A 23,923-nucleotide genomic window follows, 5' to 3' on the forward strand; every position below is an offset into this window, starting at 1 on the left:
CTCGCCCAGGCTCCGCCCCTCCTGTTGTTTATTAGCTGCTGCGAGCACGAGACCAACGCAAGAGCCAACCAATAGGAGTGGCCCACGGTGAGTCTTTTCCCCGGGAAGCCGACGGCGACGCGAGAACCCGGAAATGCGAGGAACGGACTAGTGCGGGCAGCCAACCCGCAGTGACGAGAATGATGAGCTGACCAATGGGGAGCCGATGAGGGCGGGGCAAGGGGGTCGGCGGCGGAGGAGGTCTTGTGAGCCCGCGCCGCGGGGCCTGCGAACGCCGGGAAGGCAAAGGCAGGGCCTCTGGGAGAGGTGCGCGGTGAGGCGGAGGCGAGCCCGAGGGGCTTAGAGAGAAAGAGCCGGGCAGTTTGCGGAGAGCTCTGGGTGGGGTGCGGAAAGGGGCGGCTCCCCAGAATGACCTTAGTCCCATCCCCTTCCCTCTGGGCCTCAGTTTCCCCTTCCTAGCGTAGGGTGGGGTGAGAGATTCGCGCCTGCCGAACTCCCTGCTCCCTCCTCGCGCCCCCCCGCGTCGCCGGGAGCTGCAGCCCCGGAGGAGCCAGTCCCTCGGGGAGCGCGCCCAGCCCGCCGGGACGAAGCAGTGACCCACACCGGCTCCATGCCCCCATCAGAACGCGTACCAGGCCAGTTCTGAAGTTCTTATCTCAGCGAGCCAGGCTCCCCCCGTAGACGCACAGCCCTGAGCGATAAGACACCTGGTCGGTTTTTTCTGGTTCTTGGGAGTCCTAGCACCGGGAGCAGCCGGAGCAGGTGCACAGGCCCGGGTTGTGGGTGAGGTGGAGGTGAGGACTCGGGCATCTGGGACTCAGACGCCCTGGAGAATCGTTTCCGACTCCTCTGTTTCCTCCCTGCGGGCCGTCTGGGAATTGACTTGCCTTCTGCGTCTTGCCTCCGCTTCTATAATACGGAGCTGGGGTAGCTTTCCTCCTTAGGGTACTGGGCGTTAAGCAAGATAAGGCATGGCTAGCACTCAGCGCAATGCTCAGCACACCATAGTTGCCCAATAAATGCTTATTGTTGGCATAATGGTGCTTGCATACCTGGTTCCTCCACTCCCACTGCCAGCCCCCAGCACAAGCCCACTGTCACACAGAGCAAGGGGTCGCTCGCTGTGGCCCACACCCTGAGTTCTTTTTCACAGCCTGGACTGCCCAGACTCCAGGTCATAGCCCTGCTGGACCAGCCCAGAAAAGGACGGCCAGAGGGCTTGGCATTGTGGCTAATATCGGAGTGAGGGCAGGAAGAGGTGGCCAGCCATTTGGCAATAAATCAGGCCACCATGCAGTTGTGCTTATCAAATAATGGGCCTCAGAGGTGCTCCAGCCAATGTCAGTATGTGTTTGTGACATTTTTGTAGGTATTTGGGGTCAGAGGCCACAGAATTTGTGATGAAGGGGGGAGACTAGAAAGCCACAGGGTCCTGAATTCAAGTCCTAAAGCTGTCACTTGCATACTGGGTTACTTCTGTCAAGAGACACTTCACCACTCAGCCTGTTTCCTCATCCCGGAAGGGGGGTGACAGTAGCGTCAACTCCTGTTGCAGATTGTAGGGGGTATGTGTAGGTCCTCAGTGCTTAGCACAGGGCCTGGTACACAGTCAGTGCTTAACAAATGCTGGGCAACAGCACTACTTTTCAGAGACATTCCACCCTGAAGGTCGCACCAGACCTTCTAGGCCAGGGGTCAGGAACCTTTTGGCTGAGAGAGCCATGAACGCCACATATTTTAAAATGTAATTCCGTGAGAGCCATACAACAACCCGTGTACATTATGCATTATCCAATAAAAATTTGGTGGTGTCCTGGAGGACAGCTGTGATTGGCTCCAGCCATCCGCAACCATGAACATGAGCTGTAGGAAATGAATGGATTGTAATACATGAGAATGTTTTATATATTTTTTTAACATTATTTTTTTTATTAGAGTTGTCTGCGAGCCAGATGCAGCCATCAAAAGAGCCACATCTGGCTCACGAGCCATAGGTTCCCGACCCCTCTAGGCTGTCCCTTCCCATTTATATCCACTCCTTGTGTGCCCCCAACCCCTGGTCACAATGAGCTAAGAAGTGGAGGGTCTCGAAGCCCTAGCTGGAGTCACACGTATCCTAATCCTATTGGTTCCCCTGCCTTACCTCCGACAACTCTTGGTCCCTTTCAGATCCAGCACTCGCTCAGACGACTGTGGATATGTGCAAGGGGCCCAACCCTGAGTCCAGATGACACTCATGCCGATGGCTTCAGTGATGGCCGTGACTGAACCAAAATGGGTCTCAATCTGGAGCCGCTTCCTGTGGGTAATGCTGCTGAGCATGGTGCTGGGGTCCCTGCTGGCCCTGCTGCTGCCGCTGGGCGCTGTGGAGGAACAGTGTTTGGCCTTGCTCAAGGGCTTCTACCTGCTCAGGGGCAAGCTGGACAGGGCACAGCATGCTGTCACCCAGTGCTCCAGCCCATCCACGGAACTCAGTGTCACCTACAAGGATGCGGCACTGCTAGTGGTCAAGACGAAGTCTTCCCCAGGTAAGACAGCAAGTGGCTCTCTCTCCTCAACTCTTGGTTTCTTGCTTTTATTTTTGGATTATGCCATATTTTATTTATCTGCTATCATTTGTGTTGTTCACACTTCTTAAATTTATTGGGGTAACAGGTTAGTAACATAAATTTTAGGGGTACAGCTTTATAACATGCCATCTGTATATTGTACGGCATTGTGTTCCTACCACCCGAAGTCTAGTTTCCTTCCATCGCCATATATTTGACCCCTTTACCCACTATGTCCTCTCCCCATTCCCCTTCCCCTGTGGGAATCACCATTCTGTTGTCCTTATCTATGAGTTTTTGTTTGTTCAGTAGTTGCTTTTTGTTTTATATGAGTGAATTTATATGGTTCTTGTTCTTTTCCATCTGACTTATTTCCCTTAGCATGCTACTCTCAAGATCTGTCCATGCTATGGCAGATAGCAGTTTTATCTTTTTTGTGGCTGAGTAGTATTCCATTGTTGATATGTACCACATCTTTATCCATTCATCCATCAAAGGACACACAGGTTGTTTCCATGTCTGGCCATCGTGAATAATGCTGCAATGAACATAGGACTACATCTCTATGAATAAATGTTTTCAATTTTGGGGGGTAGACATCCTGAACAGGGATTGCTGGATCATATGGTAACTCTAACTCTCTTAACTTTTTGAGGAATCTCCATACTGTTGCCACAGTGGCTGCACCAGTTTACCTTCCCACCAGCAGTGAATGAGGTTCCTTTTTCTCTCCAACACTTATTCCTTTTCTTGTTGATAATGGCCATTTTAACAGGTGTGAGGTGTTATTTCACTGTAGTTTTGATTTGCATTTTCCTTATAACTAGTCATGTTGAGCATCTTTTCATATATTTGTTGGCCATCACTATGTCTTCCCTAGAAAAGTGTCTGGGTCCTCTGCCAGTTTGTTAATCAAATTTTTTTGTTACTGTTGAATTGTATGAGTTCTTTATATAATTTGCATATTGGTCCCTTATTGGAGGTGTCATTTGTAAATATCGTCTCCCATTCAGCTGGTTGCTTTTTTGGTTTGGTTTCTTTTGCTGTGCAGCTTTTTAGTTTGTAGTCCGGTTGGTTCTTTTTTTGTTTTTTGACTTTTAATTCCCTTGCCCTAGGGGACAATATCACAAAAACCCCTGAGACCAAGGTTTGAGTTTAGTGCCTGTATTTTCTTCTATATACTTTATAGTTTCAGGTCTTATATTGTCAGATAGCAGTCGGCAGTCGTTTCGTTGTTTTGCATGTGGCTTTCCAGTTTTGCCAGTACCATTTATGGCAGAGACTTTTCTCCGTTGTTTTTGGTTCCTTTACAAAAATCAGGTACCCATACACGTGGGTTTATTTCTGTGCTCTTGGTGGTATCCCCTGGCTCTGCGCATCTGTCTGCCAGCTCATATAGTGTCATCGCACTGCTCTGCGCTTCTGCTGCATCCCGAAAACACTGGTCTGTGGCATTTTCATTTCCCAGCTTTTCTGGGTTCTGCCAGGGTGTCTGGGCAGGGGAGGCAACTTAGTGCTCTGAGGGCTCTGTCCCCCCACACACACACCAGCTGCCTAGACCCGCTTTGCCAAGGAGGTGGGGAGCCAGAAAAGGAAATGTCTTTTCCTAGAGGGAAACTGCCTGCCCCTCCTCAGACTGCAGGCTGTCATGTGAGGGCTGCAGCCCGAGTTCTCCCCTTGCTGGAGCCACAGTGGACACCGAGCCTCTTCTGCGGCCAGTGTCCCTGCCTTCCCCCCATCCGCTTCCCCCCCTTCCCATCTCCAGGTGTCCCTGCTTGTGGACCTTTGGGCATTTGTGTGGTAAGCATGGTACCCTTTGTTGTGTTGTAGTTGTCTCCCTTTTGTACATTACACGGGAGAAACAATGGAGTCTTCTCACCTCCCCCTAGTGGTGGCATCACTCCTCAACATTGGTTAATACAGTAGATATTTAGAGTATGTACAACATCCTGTGTGCAGGGCACAGGGTATTACAGGAAATTAAGTCAGCCCTCACCTCCCAGCTTAGACAAGCAGACAGGTGACAGATACACTGCCACCAGTGTGGTACGGGGGAGCAAAGGGGGCCACAGGAGCACAAGGTGCCTAAGCTGAGACCAGAGTGTAAGCAGGAGTGACCCAAGGGACCAGTCATGAGGGGAGAGTGCTCCAGCAGAGCCCTGAGGATAAGAGAGCCTGGGGCACTTGAGGAACTAAAAGAAACCCAGCAGGTGTAGCTGACATTCACTAGGTGGGGAGGCTGGTGGAAGGAGACCAGATGTCAGTCAGAGGGTGCTGTCAGGCTAGAAGGGCCCCAGGGCTGGTGTGAGTGAAGGACCGTTCGCAGCCTGGCCTACAGGCCCCATCAGAATGGACCTAACAGCCAAGAGCCGGAGAAGCTGCAGGGAGGGCCACGTGATGGGGACTGTGGCCACAGAGGAACACAGCCACTCAGCATGGCAGTCAGAGGCAGGGGGCCAGGCGGGGCCTCCCAGGGTACAAAGCATGGCTCTGGGGACAAATGGAAAACAATAAACACGTCCATACATGTAGTGGTACCAGGCGCGCTGAGGCTGGAACGAGCCCGAGGCCGTGGCTGCCCCTGGGGGCCCAGCACAGAGGACAGCTCTCCTGGATGCCTCTGTCACTGCCTGACCGTGCTTCCTTGGCTCTCTTCTAGCCAGTAGGTTGGAAGCCAAAGCGGCTCTGAACCAGGCCCTGGAGATGAAGCGCCAGGGCAAGCGGGAGAAGGCCCGCAAGCTCTTCCTGCACGCCCTGAGGATGGACCCAGACTCTGTGGATGCACTCAACGAGTTCGGCATCTTCTCAGAGGAGGACAAGGACATCATCCAGGCTGACTACTTGTACACCAGAGCGTTGACCATCTCACCCTCCCACGAGAAAGCACTCATCAACCGGGACCGGACGCTGCCGCTGGTCGAGGAGATAGACCAGAGGTACTTCAGCATCATCGACAGCAAAGTGAAGAAGGTCATGTCCATCCCCAAGGGCAACTCCGCACTGCGAAGGGTCATGGAGGAAACGTACTACCATCACATCTACCACACGGTTGCCATCGAGGGCAACACCCTCACCCTCTCGGAAATCAGGCACATCCTGGAGACCCGCTATGCAGTGCCGGGGAAAAGCCTAGAGGAGCAGAACGAGGTCATTGGCATGCACGCGGCAATGAAATACGTCAACACGACCCTGGTTTCCCGCATCGGGTCCGTAACCATCAGCGATGTGTTGGAGATCCACAGGCGGGTGCTGGGTTATGTGGATCCCGTGGAAGCCGGCAGGTTTCGGACGACACAGGTCCTGGTGGGACACCACATCCCTCCCCATCCTCAAGATGTGGAAAAGCAGATGCAAGAGTTCATACAGTGGCTCAATTCCGAGGATGCCATGAATCTGCACCCAGTTGAGTTTGCAGCCTTGGCCCATTATAAACTCGTTTATATCCACCCTTTCATTGACGGCAACGGAAGGACCTCACGCCTGCTGATGAACCTCATCCTCATGCAGGCGGGCTACCCGCCCATCACCGTCCGCAAGGAGCAGAGGTCTGAGTACTACCACGTACTGGAAGTCGCCAATGAGGGCGACGTGAGGCCGTTCATTCGCTTCATTGCCAAGTGTACAGAGACCACCCTGGACACCCTGCTCTTTGCCACAACAGAGTACCCAGTGGCACTGCCAGAGGCCAAACCTAACCACTCTGGGTTCAAGGAGACGCTACCTGCGAAACCTTAACTCTTTAAATCCTCCCTTGGTGACAAGGGAGTTCTGGGGGAGGAAAAAAATCAAAACTTAGCATTTCTAGAAACCCTGTCATCTCCCAAAGCGAAAGGAGACAGATAAGGTACTTAAACGTTCTTTACCTCCAAATGTTTTTAGTTAAAAGAAACAAACTAAATTATTAAGCCTTGTCTATATAACTTATAATTCAGCCAAGTTATTTATTTCCTTCTTTTGAGCTAGTAAATGTGTAGTATCTGCCACCTGTGCTGGTGACGTGTTCTTGTAGTGGTAGTGGTCCCAGCAGGCGTCCGGAGCACCAGTGCTCCCTGCGAGGCCAGGGCAGGTTCTGGAGCAGAATTTGCACTAAGGTGGGGAGAGGCCAAGGCTGGAGGTGTAGACAGGACTGACTCCTTCAGGCCTTCCTCAGACCAGCTGAGGGGTTCTGTGACCTCACTGGGAGGTCAGCACTCCTGGGGACAGCCTGGTCCCAGTTTTGAGAAATGATTGAAAGCTTGCTCTTTTTAAGAGATTTCACTTCCCTACAAAGAGATTAGTGTTGTAACTAATTCTTACTGGCAGGGTAGACTTCTGAGATAGAAAATGAGTGTTGACAACATTTCTAATTTGGTACCTTGCTTACTTCATTGAAGAGCCATAGTTTGCAAACTCTAGCGTCAGAGGCTATTTTTCCATAGTCAGACTATTTTTCTAACTAGGGGAAGGGCCAGCCTGGTTTTTCTTTTTGTCGATGTCTCATTTCATTTGCAGCCACTCAGACCAGGTGTCTGAGTGTAAGCATTCCCTGGGTTTTCACGAACAGCCGAGTCATGCTGCAGTCAGGTACTGTCAAGTGGGCAAGTCTGCCCGCACCCCCCACTCCATGTAACATCTTCTCTCCATAGGTGTGATCTGAGAAAACATGCCGCGTAAACACCAAATAAGCATTTTAATAATGAATTAATAGTTTGTGTAGTACACCAGTTTGTACTGAACCAGAAAAAACCTTTGACCACAGCCGGGACGTGTCCCTCCTGCCGTGCAATTTGATCCACTTACTAACCTGACTTCCCACCTTCCACAGCCACTCTGTCCGCCAGAGTACCCTTGGGGAAGCAGAATAGATTGCCTTGGAGTGGCCTTATTTTTCTAACAGCTTATAAAATACATATGCAATATGGCCAAGAAAGAATCTTCTCTTTCAATCACACACGGCACAGGTGCCAATGACTGCTGCTATTTAGTGAGAATGGCCAGAAAGCTCTGCTTCCTGTTCCAGGACAGCCCGTGACTTAACACTGCTGCACTGTCAGTGTCGTGTCTGAATGCCGGGGAGTACACACAGTGTTGTCTCTGATTTGAGAATTCAGATTCTGACAGAAGTAAGGTCACTGTTCTTACGTAGCAAGTGTTTATAGTTATTATTTAATTGTATATAATAAGCCCTTCCAGAATGGTTTTTTGAAAGATTAAGGAAAATAAGTTTAAAGATGTCTGAAATGGCCCCGTGTGATGTTCACAATTTAAAAAATATTTTTGTACCTGTATGCTGCCATAAGGTGTTTCTTAAACCTTAAATCTTCTATTGCCTAGTTTTTATAAGCACACTGAGGAAGTCTGGCGGGAGTGCTTGCTTTGTACTATGGAAATCAGCACTTTAGCTATATGTGAAGGATATTATTTTAACAAATAACTGACTCTAATAAAGTATTTTATTATATTAATTAAAGGCCTGAGACTTTGCTGTCTTCAAGAGCTGGTCACTTTTGTCGGGAGGATGCAGGAGGGAGTTTCCAGGACTTCAGCCCTGTTCTCTGTTGTCTGGCGGACGAACAGGCTCAAACGGGACCTTCACAGGAAAATGAGACACCTAAATTGGGTCCTGCTCAGGTCTGAAAAGGGTCGCCTCTCTCATAAGTGTGTGTTGATATATGAGAGTATGGAGTGAGGTCAGAGGCTTGGCCAACAGCAAGGGGACAAAACAGTGAAATGTGAAGTGGCGAAGAGTAAAGCCACCGGATCCTGGAGGGACAAGGAAATAGTCCTGCCTCTTCAATGTTGGCCCTCAGCCAGCCCAGATCCTCCCCCACCAGACGGGCTTCCAGAGAAGTGAGAGCCGTTCCAGAGAACACAGGGGGAACCAGGGCTCCAACACAGCTTCTTCCGGCTGCTTTTGAGGTAAGAAATAGCCTCGATTTAATTCAGATTACTAATCCAGATCACTCCTAACACAAAACTTTTGTTTTGTTCAAAAGAGAAAGACACAGCGGGGAACTTACAGACTAAAAACACTTAAGATACTATCCACCAACCTTAACTTACCGGGCGTAAGTGAGATGAAACAGTAGGAAATTGGGAATTTGCCAGGGAGGTATTGTTAATGTTTCTAGGAATGAGGATGAAAACATGGCCTTTGTAGAGACCCATGCTGCTGGGTGAACACCAGGGGCCTGGGGTGTCCCTCAGTATGACATAGTACGGAAGGGGGGTGCAGGCAGAGGGAGACAGGCTGAGGCAAGCAGTGCTGACGCTCAGTGGGAGGCACTGAGTTTATCTTACTGTTCTATGTTCATTTAAGTTAAACAACAAAGTGAAGCCTGACGGACACACAAAAACTTAAAATGAGCAGATTCCATCGTGTAGGAGAGCATTCATGGGTTTTCCCCCAGTGTTTTGTTTTGGGGTGTTTTTTTTAAGATTTTTGTATTGTTGAGAGAAAGATGGGAAGAGCAGGACGCATCAGCTCATATGGAGTTATTTCTCACGTGTGTCCTGATTAGGCAAGCCCGGGGTTTTGAACCAGCGACCTCCGTGTTCCAGGTCAGCGCTCTAGCCACTGCACCACCGCAGGCTAGGCAGAGCTTATAAAGCAAGTTTCCCCTGCTGAACTAACAATGTCACTTTCAAAAGCAATAAATATTTGATGAAAGAGTATGAGTAGGGTAAAAAGCATAAAAGCTGGTGTCAAACTGCCATAAACTGAGGTTTGAAGCTGAAAAGACTGAAATCCATCCAAGTGGTACGGGCTGTAATGCACAGGAGTTCCGTTTACACATCTTGTTAGGTAGAGCAAAGGACACCCACTTCATAGCGTATCCCATCTGAGTGCACAGCTGAGTCCCACTCCACAAGAGGTTTTTACGAGAACTTCCGTTTAATAAACAAAGCTAAATGGGGAAAATTTAAGTTTGCACTTGACATGGTATTTAAACAAAACCAAAGGGCTGAAACTCAATATTTAGACAAAGAACACAGTCCACTACTCACTAGGCAAAGAAAATGGTCCACAGCAGATGGCACACAATTCCTATATAAAACAAATGTCACAATATTTTGCTTTTAGGAAACATAAAACAGTGGATTGACATGTCATTTACAAACACATAATATAAAAACGCACAGCCCCCTTGAACAAAAATCCATCAAATTATTTATGTGACTTTCCCTGTACCCTCCCCTTTACTAAAATAGGCCATTCTGGTGAATTACTAGCATCTGCCATTTTGTCTTTTTAAAAATGAAGTGACGGGCACATGGACTATGCAGAGCATAAGAGAAGTGTCTTATAAAAAGGGGCCAGAGTTGGCCAAAAACATTTGGACAAGGGAGTCTCAAACGGTGTGTCTAAGTTTCACTTTTGTTTCTCATTCTTCAAGACAAAAAAATATCTTAGAAACTACACCGTGCCCAACCTGTGGAGTGACCGTTTTCCTCCTGTCCCCCTCAATATGAGGGAACACTTAAAGCCTCATTCTTTGGACACCCTTCCCTTTCTAAGCCAGAGGAAACTACGCAGGCATAGACTGCCCCGGACCCTTCCATACCAAGGGTTCAGCCGGGTGACGGGTGGTCCTCCTGGCCAGCGTGAAGTAAGGCATCTCCCTTCTCTTGGTCCTGTTCACTTTCTCAGCAGCAACTTGGCGAAATCAGCGTTGGACATCTTGGGAGCCTCGGTGGCTGCTGAGGCAGTAAGCGCTGGCTTCGGGGCAGGGCCATTCTCGGCCTGAGCCGCGGGGCTCGGGCGCTGCAGGGCGCGAGGCAGCAGAGAGAGCTGGGTCCTTCCCTTCCCCCTCCTGGAAGAGCAGACATGAATGTACCCTTTCAAAGCGACAGCTCGTGACCCCTGGCTTACTCACAGTTCAAAGGTGGAAAAAACCTACAAGGATAAGATGAAGCCTATGTCTCCTTGACTAGTAGGTAAAAATCACACTGACTAATGCCTTTTTCCCAATGTGGCAAGGACCAACCCTGTGCAATGTAGTCCCCTATGGGCAGATACAAATGGCTGCACCCTTTCAGACCTCACCAAGTCACCTGGCATATTTTTGCTGTCACCCCTACCAGGTAAAACAAGAGCTTTTATACAATGACAGAGCCATAGATTATACTTGCAAATATATGGTTTCCAGGCTTTGTTCAAACACGGATTCAACTGGCAAAGAGGACTTTAAAACAGAGAAATTTGACCTTAAGTAGTAAGTCATGAGTATAAACTGGCAAACACCAGGAAGGGTTCCACTTCCAGACTTGCTCTGGACACCTGCTGCAGTGACTACAGGGGACAGCACACCCTGGATTCCTGTCCTGACCCACTGTGCTAGCAGCAACCATTCACCCCGGGGAGGCCAGGACCAAGGCTGCGAGGGCCAGTGTGCAACCACTTACGCTCCATATATCTGCCGCGGCACCATGGGGCCACCTGGTCCCTTCCTGACTTCTGGCTTCTCTGGAGCTTTCCTCTGAGGGGGGTTGCTGATGGCCACTTTGATGACGTTCTCTTTGACTGTCATGCCGTCCATCTTCATGACAGCCTGCGAGGCCTGGGACTCATTTTCATACTCCACATAGGCCAGGCCCTGAAAGAGGCCAGAGCCAGCTCAGGTGCTGCGGGGTCACGATGCAACTTGCTCCCTCAGGTGAAGGGACCAGGGAAGGGCCACCCCCTCCACATGACCTTCCCCACCACTGCCACCTTTGTAGGTTGATCTCCCTGCCCTACTCTTTCCTCCAGGGTTCCGTAACTGACTAACTTCAGTAACCCGTCAGTTTAGCACATCTTGTGCTTGCTCCAACGAAAAGAATCAGACCAGGACAAATTCAGCAAACAGCTGAAGAGGCCTGGACCCAGGAAGCAGCCCAGGTGTGCCCTAACGTTGGTGCTTTCGTCCCCCCTTATTTCATACTCTAACTCTGGATTAACCTGGATTTTAAGGGGGAGGGGCTAAGAATGCATGCTTAAACAACAGTACTCAAAATGTAGCGCAAGGAAGACTTAACCAGAAACTGAGAGAGGCTGGAGGGGAGGACACAAGGAGAGTCCGCTGCAGGCCCAGTGACAGGGAGGGTCTGGGCAGGAAGGAGGAGACTGCAGGGGACAGCCCTCACCCCAAGGCCCCATAGTCCTGACTCCCCTAATTTCATGGTAGGTATCTTTTAATGCCTTATTCTTTTTAGTACCATTAGTTAAAAACGGGTGAAACTGACTCTAAATGCAAGAAGAACCTAGTGTACCCTATCCTTCTGTTAACTTATCACTTGTCTCTTAGCAGACAAACTAGGAACACAATCAAAAACCAAAAAAAATCTCTGAACTGGCGCAGAGCTAGGTTTGCCTGAGGCTCAGGCTAAGTGCCGACCTTGGGTTTGCCAGCCCGGTTGGTAACCAGCCTGATGTCCTTCACGGTGCCATGGGCCTTACAGAGCTCTTCAAGTTCGTCTTTAGTGCAGGAGAAGGGCAGGCCCGAGATGAACAGCTTGTGTTTCTCCAGGGAAGTGCTGTACCTGAACACCTACAGGAAGAAAGGAGGGGAACCAACAACTCGAGGCCAACCCAGCGTGCTGGCCATGCTCTACCAGCACCAGCCTTGTCTACAGGCCCACGGCCCAGCTGGGCAGGCCAGCCACCTCTGGGTGCCAGGAACTGTAAGCTGGGGTCATCCTACACATGTTACTTAACCTATCAAGGCCTCCACTTCCCCCTCTGTAAAATGGCAAGAATGAAAGAAGCTATTCTCAAAGTTTGGGTAAGGATCCCATGAGGTAATACATAAAACATTTAGCCCAGTCCCTTGTCACTGTTCTAGGCACTTAACAGACAATTGCCATTGTTACAGTTCCTCCTTTTATGATCATTTATCAGCTAATGCAAGCTCAGAGTGATCGAGCCAGGAGTCAGACCTCAATTAACTGGCTCAGGACAGACCCCAATGAAAGTAAGAGTTAACACAGGATAGGTACTCCATGTGTATTTTAAATAGTAGCTGCTGCACAAAGGAAAGTGTTTAGTATGTCTATAGCAACCTTTCATGAAAGGTATCCTTTCTTTACACAAACATACCTTAAAATCAGGATTTTTGCTTTTATCCACGCAAGGGGAAACAAACATTGGCCTCCCGTCCACAGTCTTCCGGTCCAGCTCCAGGGCCTGCACAGCCGACTTCTCCTCTTTAAACTCCACATAGCAGTAGCCTCGGAAATCGCCCCGGTTGCTGAAGATGGGCCGGATCTCAACCACCTCCCCGCAGGCCTCGAACAGCGGCCGCAGCTTAGCGTCCGGCTCCTCCATGCTGTAGGGCAGGTTGCTGACAAAGACGGTGACACTGTCCTTGCTGCTGTCATGGGCCACCTTAGGCATGTCCCTCTTCAGGGTGGCTGCCCTCTCCTTCTGCTTCGAGAGGGGGCCGACGTCGATGGGAGCACTTTTCCCAAAGAGCCCCGTTTCTGCTTCCAGATCCTGTGTTTCTGCAGCTGGAGGGATGCTGTTCTCAACCCTTCTGCGTTTGGAAGGCTGCTCTACAGGGTGTCAGGAGACAAGTGCAACAATTAACCATTTCTTATCTTTGCTGAGCTGGCCCAGGTGCGTGCCCTGCCCACTACAGTGAGTCTGCACCAGCTGCCCTAAACAAACACTCCTCCACACACCTGCTCACACCACACCTGTCAGGTCTTTCTCCACCCACCAGCTGTTCCCACTTCTTCCTGGACCCTGGTTACATTCGGATAAGTGAGCTACATCAAGAAGTGATATAAGTTCACAATGTCTATATAAAAGGTCAGGGAGTCTACAAAATTCAGCCAGTGAATTCCAAGGCCTCTTAAAAATCGCAGGTCAGCAAGGGCAGGATGGCGGTCAGAACCTGCATTTAAACAAGCACCCTCAGTGACTCTGACGTATGTGCTTCACAGGTGGGCCACACTTTGGAAAGCTCTAAAACTTCTGCTATTCTCTCATGTCCTTCAAGAGTTGAACCACATTCTACCCCAAACTGTTCTCACCACTGTCTCCAGAGGACCCCCATTCCCCCTCTGCCCCTGCCCCCCTCACTCAGGAGCGCTCCTGGGCGGGGCCCCACCTGCTGCCTGGCACAGCTCCTGCCCCTGCCCCTGCCCCAGCCACTCCGCACACTTTGAGGCAAAGCCCAGCTGCCTCCAGCTCAAAGAAAACGCCAGGCTGTCTGTGCCTCGTGCTCTGCTGACAACAGGCCTCCATGTGGCTGGCTTCCTCTTGCCACTGGAGCGTCACTCATTCCTCCCCTAGGTGCCCAGGGGCACGCAGCACCTCCCTGCGAACTATCTCCTGCAGGGAGCTGCACCACTTGGGCCACCTTTGGCTTCCACCATAATTCACACCTACGTCTCCCCACGGTCCTGATTACATGCCACTGCAGTCACAATGTCACATCTGCCCTACCTGGCTAAACCAGGAGCTCTACAGGGCAATGAGCTACTATGGCCATTTCCAAAGGCCCCGAAAAGGTGAGCAAGAAAGGTCAACTGAATGATGATTCCATCACTATTTCTTGCTGGCTGACAGTTTCGTACTAGGGAAATGTCTAGTTCTTTAATGCCTAGAGACAACTCTTTACCTTGGCTGACTCTGCTGAAATAAATCTGACCCACACCTGACCATTTCTGAAGTTGCAGGGTTGACAGAAATACTGGTTAGAAAATTCTACCAAGTTAAAATCACAGGTGGGGGCCACAAGGCAGGTGTCTGTGCATGGCAGGGCTGGGCAGTGGTATGAGACACTGACCCTGAGTGGGATGACAGGGACGTCCTCACGTGGGACAGGGACAGCCTGGGGCACGGGAGCCTGAGCACAGTGAGGAGGGCACCCCAGAGGAGGGTAGCAGAGCCCAAGTCTCTGTGCAGGGCAGTACCTGGCACAGGGCACAGAGGTTGGTAGGGTTAGGCAGTGTGATGGGGCATCACGCCAGCAACCTATCCTCAAACAGTTCAAGGAAAAGGTTATTCGTACTGTTTCTGCAACTGCCCTGGAAGGCCAAGAGGCTTTACCTTCCTCGTCGTCGCCCCACTCCTTCTCGTCATCCTCATCCACCTTGCGCTTGTCCCCTCCTCTGGCCTTTCTTTTCTTCAGCGCCTTCTTCTCGGCCCGGGCCCTCTTCCGCTGGTCCGCCTTCTCTTCTTCTTGCTGGGCGAGGGCGGCTTCCTTCTCTGCGGCCTGCAAAACCAGGCACAGGTGGTATCACCAGACACGGCCAGGCCGAACTACTGACTTGTGATAAGACAGAAGAAAGGGGTCAGGGATGGAAAAGCATTGCCCACATGACAGGACAAGATCATGAAAAACAAGATGAGCTCACAGTGCTTCCTGCCACAGCTTTTCAGGAATGCTTAGGACTGGGTCTCACAATAGCGCCAGCGATTACTCACCAGGAGAAAAAGAGACAATCTGTAGAACTGGGGCCCTCATAACTCGTAGTGTCCACATTCCACTCGCTAAACTAAGTGAGGCTCCTTCCTCTTATATTTTGTCTATTCTAGTCAATTTTAGGGCCAAAATTCCCTTCCTACATAAAAAAGTATTTATTATTGGGGCTAAAGTTTTAAGCTGTTCTAAAAATTAATACAAGACTGGTTTAAATACAGATTCAAATATTTCATAATAAATACTAAGTAAAAGACACTTTTTAGAAAGACATTAAAAGTTTCAAGAGAAAACATTCATCCCAAACACAATCAAAATAGCTTATCAGATGTTCCCAAGACTTCAAACAAACAGCACCGTTACCTTAACTCTCTGCTCGTTCACACGAGCTAATCGAGTCTCCGTTTTCTGAACAGCTATGTCCCAGTCTTCTAACGTGCCTTGACAGAGAAACAAACTTTTACTTTTTAGCTTTTTGAAGGATATAAGATTTTCTTTAATGTCCCCACACTCCAGAAAAGATCTCTCCCATCAGACAGTTAAGAGCTGGAGTGAGTCAGCTCCCCATTACAACATGATTATTTCATCATGTAGGCTCGAAGCTTTAGAATTCCAACAGTCCTTCCAGGTGTGTTTAAAACGTACATTCGCTCTTAGAAACAGATAACCAGAATATGAACTATTATGGGCGCTCCCTGGCAAAATTATGAAAACATTTCAATGCAAAATATATAAGACATTTATATTAAGACCAAAGATTTTAAAAAGCATCTCAAATGGTAACTGTTGGGCTGTTTTGTAATCTGTTGCTGATTGGGTGCTTTATTTCAAAGTTCTGAGGGGTCCCCACCCAGAATCCAGCCCAATGGCCTTGCATACATTCACTATGTTCCTACTGGAATCTTAATACTGAGGCTCTAATTTGGCAGGGGATGGGCACATGTAGTCATCTGCCTCTGTGCTCCCTGGGCATGCGTGATGTGCGTGAGCAGAAGTTCTCAACTGGAGTGATTCTGACCCCCAGGGAACATTCAGCAACATCTAGAGTCATTCTGGTTGTCCTGGCAGCACAGGGAGGGTGCTACTGGCGCCTAGTGGGCAGAGCCCAGGGACGCTGCTAAGACACCACGATGCTTGGGATGCCCCTCCACAAAGAATCTGAGAACCCAAGCTAGAACTAGACACAGAGAGGCCTCCTTGCAGCTAGAGAATCTGAGAGGATTCGATTTCATGGTGAGCACCACGTGACAGTCAACTCACAGAGCCACTGAAGGGGCTACAGCCGTAAACGCAGCCTGTCCTTACAGACGGCAACCAGAAGCAGAGAGCCGGGGGTCCCCACCTTCTGTCCTCTCCATGGTGAGCAACACTTCGCAGACATGCTCTGGGTAGTCACTGGTGCACTGGACGGCCCGGTGCAGAGCCTTCCTGCAGTGCTGGGCATCCCCATGTGCCCTAGGACAGAAAGCAAACAGGTGCTGCCACCAGGATACAAAGCAGGAGCACACACGGAGGGGCAGTCTCCTCACAGGTCAGTGCCACAGGCTGGCAGCTGTGCCTGAGGAAACTGGCTCACAGCACTGTCCACACACAGCACTCTGCATCCCAAAGCGCATGGCGCTACAGAGGAAATTCTGCCATTGTTCGGGTGCAACCTAAACTAGTTGTCACTTTCTAATATGGTTCACATTAGTGTCCTAGATAATTCACATAAATAAAAGCTTTTGGGGGGGTCCCCAAATTTTAAGAGTGCCGAGAGGTTCTGAGACCAAAAAATTTGAGAACCACTGACCTAGAATATTCAACAAACTTCAAGAGTGTCATCTCTGGGGGTGGGGTCACAAGATAGTTTCACTTTCTAGTTAAAGAAATAGTAAATAAAAAAGCTGGTCATCTTCTTTGTCCTCCCCATGTTTTCAATATTTCTGGGCTTATCTTATTTAAAGTAATTGTAGAGGTTTACAACAGATGAATTATAACTGCATTTTCATTTTTTAAACATTTGAGCATTAGCAGTCTCAAAGAATATACCCAATCAACCTGGAAACACTGAGGTTGCCGGTACAAAACCCTGGCTTGCCCGATCAAGGCACATATGGGAGTTGATGCTTCCTGCTCTCCCCTTCTCTCTCTCACACTCTCTCTCTCCCCCCCCTTTCTAAAATGAATAAATAAAAAAATTTTTTTTAATTAAAAAAAAAAAGGGATATACCGAATCAACTAATGGTGGTTACATCTGGGGCAGCGATTGTAGATAATTTGGGGTTCTTTTCCTCTGTGCTTTTTAGTATTTTACATCTTTATATACAAAGCAAATATAAAAAAAGATAGCTCCTCCCAAAAGTCAAATAAAACATTCATGCCCAAAAGTCAAAACAAACCAACCTTCAAAAATAGATAATAAAAGAAACGCATAGCTCTATCAGCCCAGACTCAAAATATTGTTTGGTCCTCCAGCCCCACCCATTAATGAAAGAGATGGGATGGAGGCACGTGGTAGGGGCCCATCGTCAAGAGCAAGCCCAGGCCAACAGAGGTCAGCCAGGACTGAAGACAGGTTACTCCGAACCAAACACCGCCTCCCACCCCAGGTCATTACCTTTCCAGGTTGTAATACTCAAGCCACATGTTGGCATACTTGGCGTTTCCTTTGGTCATGATGCTATCCCAGAGCTCCCGAGCTTTCTGCATATTATTACACAGTCGAGCCTAAGATGCATTAGAAGGCCCAGTTAGGAAAGCACCTGAACTTCATGACACCAACAACAAAACATACTGTAAGCAGACATGTCTAAAAAAGCCATCCCTTAACTATCAGCTACATAAACCCCTGGATGTTCCCTAGGCCACCCTCCACAGTAACAGGCCCAACCCAATCACTTCGGCCTTTCTGCAGTGACAAGCCTCAAGCTGTCTGCCTATGCTTTTTTTTTTTTTTTTTTTTTTTTTTTGATTTGAGAGAAAAGCATCAACTTGTTGTTCCACTTAGTTCCATTTAATTGTGCACTCAGTGATTGCTTCTCATATGTGTCCTGACGGGGAACTGAACCAATGACCTTGGTGTGCTGGAACAACGCTGTATCCACTGAACCACTCAGCCAGGGCCTGCCTATGGCCATTGTTGAGAACAGAGTGGGAGCCCATGGGCACTACAACAGTTCTAACTAGTCACTTGTTTTCTATTTTTATCAAACTGAACTACAAGTGTTTGAGAGGCAGCGCAGAGAAAGACCTTTCTAGAAGCAAATGCCAGCTCCACCGAGTGATCTGGGCAAGTTACTTACCCTCTCTGGGCCTCAGCTGCCTCATCTCTAAAATGATTACAACACAAACGTCCCATCCAGAAACTACCTGATAAATGTTTCTGTGACCTACTTCCCCTCAAAGAATAAAACATTAGAATTTTACAATTCTATAAGCTGATCAAGGGCAGGTTCCATGTCCATGTTATTGGGACCGTGGCCCAATAACAACATTCAACTCATCATATCCTGCGATTATCTGTCAAGTCATCTGTCTTCCACACTAGACTGAAGCCTTCCTAGGGCAGGGACCAGGGTCACCACATTTCCCAGCACCAGGTAAACTGCCTGGCAAGCAGCTGCCCCTCTCTCATGAACGAGGCCCCGGGCAAGGGAGAAAAACAGCCATGAGTGAACGCCAGCATCCAGACATTTGCTGCACACCTTCTTTCTGGCAGCTAAGATATAAACAAATGTGCATCAAGCCAGGCACAGAACACGGGTCCTCAGATCCTAGACCACCAGCTGGGATTCTGACTCAACTTCAGCTACACTATTAGACAATGGTCCTTCAAAGGTGGGTGAAGCCAATAGACTTGTCGAAAGACATTTACCTCAATCCTGGCCCAGTTCTGCATGATCATGCAGCTTGGATCCCCGCTCTCATTGAAACCTTTAAAAATGGAATCAGTCAAAATTAGAAAGTAACTTTGAGACAGAGAGCCTTTGCCTGAAAAGGCGCATCAGCCAAGAACAGGACACACAACGGGACTGAGCAGAGGGCTGAAGCCATACTTACGTTCCTCTACCTCCTGTTTCAGATACTCCAAAGCACGAGCGAACGCGGACCTCAGCTCCTCAAGCTCTTTACTGGAGTCTGGGGGGTGCAACAGAGGGATTAGGACTCTATAAAACCACATACCATGTTGTTGTTTTTTTTAATCCTACACTGAAACTGCCAGGGCCATTTGTGCCACCTGGCATGATGCTGGGGACAGACAAAACTGTCAGCCCTGCCCTCATCACACAGATGGAGAGAGACAGACACTGGAGCAGAGCACATCACAGGAAGTATAAGGACAACAGTAAGCATGGTGCCATGCGAGGGTCTCCCCAGCCTCTGGAATGGCTGAAGGCCACATGCTTGAGCGTGAAAGAACAAGTAGACTGGGGGCAGGGAGGGTAATGTGTGGCTGCTATTCTTTTCGGGGGGTAGGAAGGAAAAAGGAAGAGGAATACTGCAAAGGTTCAAAGATTTAATAGAAACACAGCAGATTCATACAGAGAACCAGTCCAGATACATAGAAGGGAGAGAAGTCCCTTCCTTTACAATCCACCGCATGACTTGTTAAAAGCACAGCTAAAACTGGGGGTGGGGGCACAATGGCTGACCTGCCCAATCACCACGTATCTGGGCCACTAGAACCTCCCACCAAAAGCCACATTAAGAAAAAGTACAGTTCTGACACAGAGCACATGAGCTGAGGACTGAAATACCTTGTTTGAAGTCCACCCTTCTCCTCAGGTAATCAAGGTATGCTTGCCAAATCTCCACATAATCAGTGGCTTGAATGAAGCCAGCACTCAAAGCTTTCTCGAAGGTCACTGGGTGAAGAAAAAAACAAGTGTTTGCGGCCAATTCAAAAAGAAACAAGTATAAAGTTATCAAGATTATCATCAAAATCTCTGCTGACTATAAAATACTACATGATTTAACAATAATATGATGCGATAAAGTGAAATGAGCTAGAAGAAAATGTTCCAAAGAAAAGCCACTAGAGTGCTGAGTACACTGTTCTAGAGGAGGCAGGAAGAGTTCCAAGTCAAGTAAGTGGAGAAAGACTCCAGGAAGAGCACAATAAATATTAGCGTGTTAAAAAGCTCTAAACAGCCAAAAACACAACCAGTTTGCCTCCCACTTAGAGACTTCTTGTCACTACTGTCTGCTACTCCAAAGTAACACCGTGGGGAACACTGATTCAATAACTGTCATATCTCTAACTTCTAACTTGGGACAAAAAGCTTTGAAGTCTTCCCATAAAAACATTCGCACCAGAAATCACTTGATGTTCAACTCCATGTCTCTCCATGGCCAAGAGGTACCGACTCCACAGGGCAACTGTCCAGGGGCAGTTTCTAACTGCACGACTATGTGCAGATAAAACCAAATCCTTCACTTTCAGCTGCCGGTCCTATGATAAAGAATTCCAGGGTTAGGAGGTCAAAGTTTATGGGTAAGACATCACCACCATGAAACAGTTCCAGCACAACCAACTGACAAAGGATATTTCCTTAGAAATGTCTCGTGACAGGTCTCTTCAACAAGAAATCACGGGGGGGGGGGGGGGGGGGAGGGGTTGGAGGGGAAGAGGGAAAGAGGGGAGAAGGGGAGGAGGGGAGGGAGGGAGAGAGAGAAGGAGGGAGGGAGAGAAGGAGGGAGAGAGGGAGGAAAGGAGGGAGGGAGGGAAGAGGGGAAGTAAAGGGGAACCTATAGATTAAAATCATCTCAAGAACATCAGCCAATCCTAATGTAAAAATCTTGTTTGGATCTGACTCAAGTCTTTTATACATACATATTGAAATATTTTACCGAGAAAATGAGATTTCTGGATTTCATTTAAAATAACATGGAATGGGGAAAGTAGATAAGGATACAGATGAAACTACATTAGTACCGTTAGGGAAGTGTTGAAGCTGGGTGATGGGTACATGACGTTCATTTTACTAATCTGTCCACATTTATGCAATTACATCAAAATAAACGGTTAAAAAAAAGTTAATCTGTTATAAAAGCCTCAACAGTAAGACTATGCAATTTTTTTAGTTATTAATCAGTTTAAAATAACTTAAGACCCGAGGAGAACTTCCTAAATGCGCCGACAAAGAAAAGGAGGGTGAAGGGAAAACGAGAATGAGCAGAGACAAGCAGCATGCGACTAACCCTGAGCACGCTTACTGATTTTAAGTAAATCCCAAATTGGTAAAAATAAAATGAAATCAGAACAGTTATCTTACTAGGTACTGACTGTAACGGATCCATAAGTCTGGAACAAGACAGTTCTCCACCAGGGCACGCTCAAAGATCACCTGAACGCGAGCAGGATCGCCCATTTTCATCTCAAAATCGATGTATGCTTGATATTCGGCCAGCCTGGGTGCCTCTGCTTCCAACTGGGGCAAAGGAGAACAGCAAGGAAGTTGAAATGAGCTACTTGGTACCATCAGGAAACACATCTTAGTAAACTTTGGGGAGATTGCTACACAAAGGTCAGAATCACCAAACCCCACTCTCAGAACCTCTGGACATCGGGATCTATAATTTGATGGGCAGAGAGAGAATCCAAAGTGCCTCTTCAAGGTAATAGCTACAAAGGCTATTTAAATCCTTTTCTAAATCCATCATCCCTAGTCTACAGGCAATTTAAATCTCCCATCAGGAGCCCTGGCTGGTTGGCTCAGTGGTAGAGCATCAGCCTGGCATGCAGGAGTCTCGGGTTCAATTCCCAGCCAGGGCACACAGGAGAAGCGCCCATCTGCTTCTCCACCCCTCCCCCTCTCCTTTCTCTCTGTCTCTCTCCTCCCCTCCTGCAGCCAAGGCTCCCTTGGAGCAAGGTTGGCCCGGGTGCTGAGGATGGCTCCATGGCCTCTGCCTCAGGCGCTAGAATGGCCCTGGTTGCAACAGAGCAACGCCCCCTGGTGGGCATGCCAGGTGGATCCTGGTCGGGCGCATGCAGGAGTCTGTCTGACTACCTCCCTGTTTCTAACTTCAGAAAAATACAAAAAAAAATTTTAAAAGATAAAAACAGAGATACTGCCTGAAAAAAAAAAATCTCCCATCAGTCAGGAACTGAATGAAAGAGAAACACCTTTGCCAATGACCAACATGAGCCATCCTTCCAAAACAGAAGTTATTTGCATGGCCTACTACTGAGTGCAGACGATGCACCCACACCCCTTCACTGGTTCAGGCTTCTCTCCCAGGAATCAGGTCCTGCCAGAGCACAGGTGCATGCAGAAGGTGGAAAAAATATGCCGTTTGTCTACTGATCCAGAAATACGATCAAAAGTCTTTTTAGACAAAATCCTCTTGTTCAACTTTTCTTTTCAGCCACATTCTAACAGTCAAAACAAAACTGAACTGGCTAAGAAAGTCATTCATGAAGCTTTGTGAAGTACAATTACTTACAAATCATTTCCATGTAAAAGAGAGAGTGGGAGAATACACAGGCTAGCGAGAGAGCCCAAGGGCTCTGAACATAGAAAGATGGTGCCTTAGAGCCTCAGTTCCTAGTAATAATGACAAACGAGTTGCCCATCCACACTCCACCACTGAAAACAACTAAAACTGCTGGATTAAATATAAAATAATCTTGAAAATCTCAACAAACTGATAAAGAAACACTAAGGACAAAATCTAAGTGAAGATGGTTAACTTAAGTGAAGGTTAAGCTTTTGCTGGTTTAAGATACAGTAAGACTTTGATCTTCACAACAATCCTATGAGGCACATGTCATAACTATCCCCATCTTACGTTCAAGTCAAATGCACACAAGGAGGCTAAGTACTAGCCCAAAATCAGAGAGCTAAGTGGCAGAGCTAAAATTCAAACTGGAGGCAGCCTGTCTCTCAACATCTGTGTTCTCACTCACTCTGCCATGAGAGAGATCCAAGACAAAGAAAGCCAAGGAGCCCAACAGACCACATGCAGGATAAATACAAAATACCCACACCTGGACCTGCTGTAACGCAACTGCAGGACGTCAAACCAAGCCAATGAGATGTTACAATTGGCCAGAGAGAAAATAAGGATTGCCTTCAAGGAAGCAAGAGTTTGACAGCTGACTTCTCAACAGCAACAATAGAAGCCAGATGACAAAGGTATAGATATAACTGCTGAGAGAACACAACTGTCAGTCTAGAATTCTATATGCTGGGAAATTTACTTCCAAGGGGAGCAAAAAGTAAAACCTTTCCAAGCAAAAACTGAGAAAATCTGTTACTAGCATGTCCAGTATGGTAGACTCTACAGGATGGACTTCAAGCAAAAGAAGAGTGATTCCAGACGACAGGTCTAGGCTGCAGGAAGGAGGAGGAGGAAAGCAAGCGGCTGTGCACGTGGCACCTGTGAACTCAGACAGCATGATGCAGAATCAACAATGATGCCTGCGAAGCAAACAGAAAGGCAAGAAACACAGGATCAAGGGACTGAGCCCAAGGATGGTAAATAAGGTTAAACGTGTTGTAAGAGCAAGATGGGGGGTGGGGGGTGGGGAGATGCCACTTACAAATAATACTGTTTAAAACAAACCCACAAATACTGTCAACACAGAAATCCAAAAGAACCCAGAAATTAATATTAGTAAGAATCTAGCAAATTAGATAAACTATTATAAGAAAAAACAAATTACATTTTATATACAAGGAACAACTAGAAAAAAAATTGTTTTTCTTTGTTTTTTTCTGAAGTCAGAAGCGGGAGACAGAGAGGCAGACCTGCATGCACCCGACCGGGATCCACCCAACAAGCCCACTAGGGGGCGATGCTCTGCCCATTGCATTGCTACATTGCAACTAGAGCCATTCTAGTGCCTGAGGCAGAAGCCATGGAGCCATCCTCAGTGCCCAGGCCAACTTTGCTCCAGTGGACCCTTGGCTGCGGAAGGGGAACAGAGAGATAGAGAGAAATGAGAAGGGGAAGGGTGGAGAAGCAGATGGGCGCTTCTCCTGTATACCCTGGCTGGGA

The 23,923-nt window shown here is 48.2% G+C and overlaps 2 protein-coding genes across 8 annotated transcripts in view; one reads left to right on the forward strand and one right to left on the reverse strand.

The window, feature by feature from the left end:
- Positions 1 to 292: 292 nt before the first annotated feature.
- On the forward strand, positions 293 to 9,671 carry FICD (FIC domain protein adenylyltransferase). 5 transcript variants are annotated; one of them, XM_066370662.1, is made up of 3 exons: positions 293 to 313; positions 2,170 to 2,528; positions 5,209 to 9,671. In XM_066370662.1, exons 2-3 carry the CDS (start codon positions 2,228 to 2,230, stop codon positions 6,282 to 6,284), a joined length of 1,377 nt encoding a protein of 458 aa, XP_066226759.1. In that variant the 5' UTR covers positions 293 to 313; positions 2,170 to 2,227; the 3' UTR covers positions 6,285 to 9,671. The 5 variants fall into 5 exon arrangements, with proteins under 5 accessions (XP_066226759.1, XP_066226756.1, XP_066226758.1 ...); XM_066370659.1 differs by lacking the exon at positions 293 to 313 and adding an exon at positions 320 to 635; XM_066370661.1 differs by lacking the exon at positions 293 to 313 and adding an exon at positions 358 to 378.
- SART3 (spliceosome associated factor 3, U4/U6 recycling protein) overlaps positions 9,405 to 23,923 on the reverse strand; it is a 33,591-nt gene continuing 19,072 nt past the window's right edge. For 2 of the 3 annotated variants that reach the window (XM_066370657.1, XM_066370658.1), the window contains exons 7-19: positions 21,196 to 21,351; positions 20,234 to 20,372; positions 19,678 to 19,785; positions 18,980 to 19,057; positions 18,795 to 18,853; positions 17,538 to 17,647; positions 16,281 to 16,393; positions 15,302 to 15,378; positions 14,566 to 14,731; positions 12,607 to 13,061; positions 11,906 to 12,058; positions 10,935 to 11,125; positions 9,405 to 10,342 (exon numbers count right to left, since the gene is read on the reverse strand). In XM_066370657.1, coding sequence (XP_066226754.1) covers positions 10,168 to 10,342; positions 10,935 to 11,125; positions 11,906 to 12,058; positions 12,607 to 13,061; positions 14,566 to 14,731; positions 15,302 to 15,378; positions 16,281 to 16,393; positions 17,538 to 17,647; positions 18,795 to 18,853; positions 18,980 to 19,057; positions 19,678 to 19,785; positions 20,234 to 20,372; positions 21,196 to 21,351 — 1,980 coding nt within the window. In that variant the 3' untranslated portion in view covers positions 9,405 to 10,167. The remainder of the gene's footprint in view (positions 10,343 to 10,934; positions 11,126 to 11,905; positions 12,059 to 12,606; positions 13,062 to 14,565; positions 14,732 to 15,301; positions 15,379 to 16,280; positions 16,394 to 17,537; positions 17,648 to 18,794; positions 18,854 to 18,979; positions 19,058 to 19,677; positions 19,786 to 20,233; positions 20,373 to 21,195; positions 21,352 to 23,923) is intronic. The other variant, XR_010749359.1, reaches the window with a different exon arrangement.

The sequence above is a fragment of the Saccopteryx leptura genome, chromosome 2, assembly GCF_036850995.1.
Source record: "Saccopteryx leptura isolate mSacLep1 chromosome 2, mSacLep1_pri_phased_curated, whole genome shotgun sequence".
Lineage (NCBI taxonomy): Eukaryota > Metazoa > Chordata > Mammalia > Chiroptera > Emballonuridae > Saccopteryx > Saccopteryx leptura.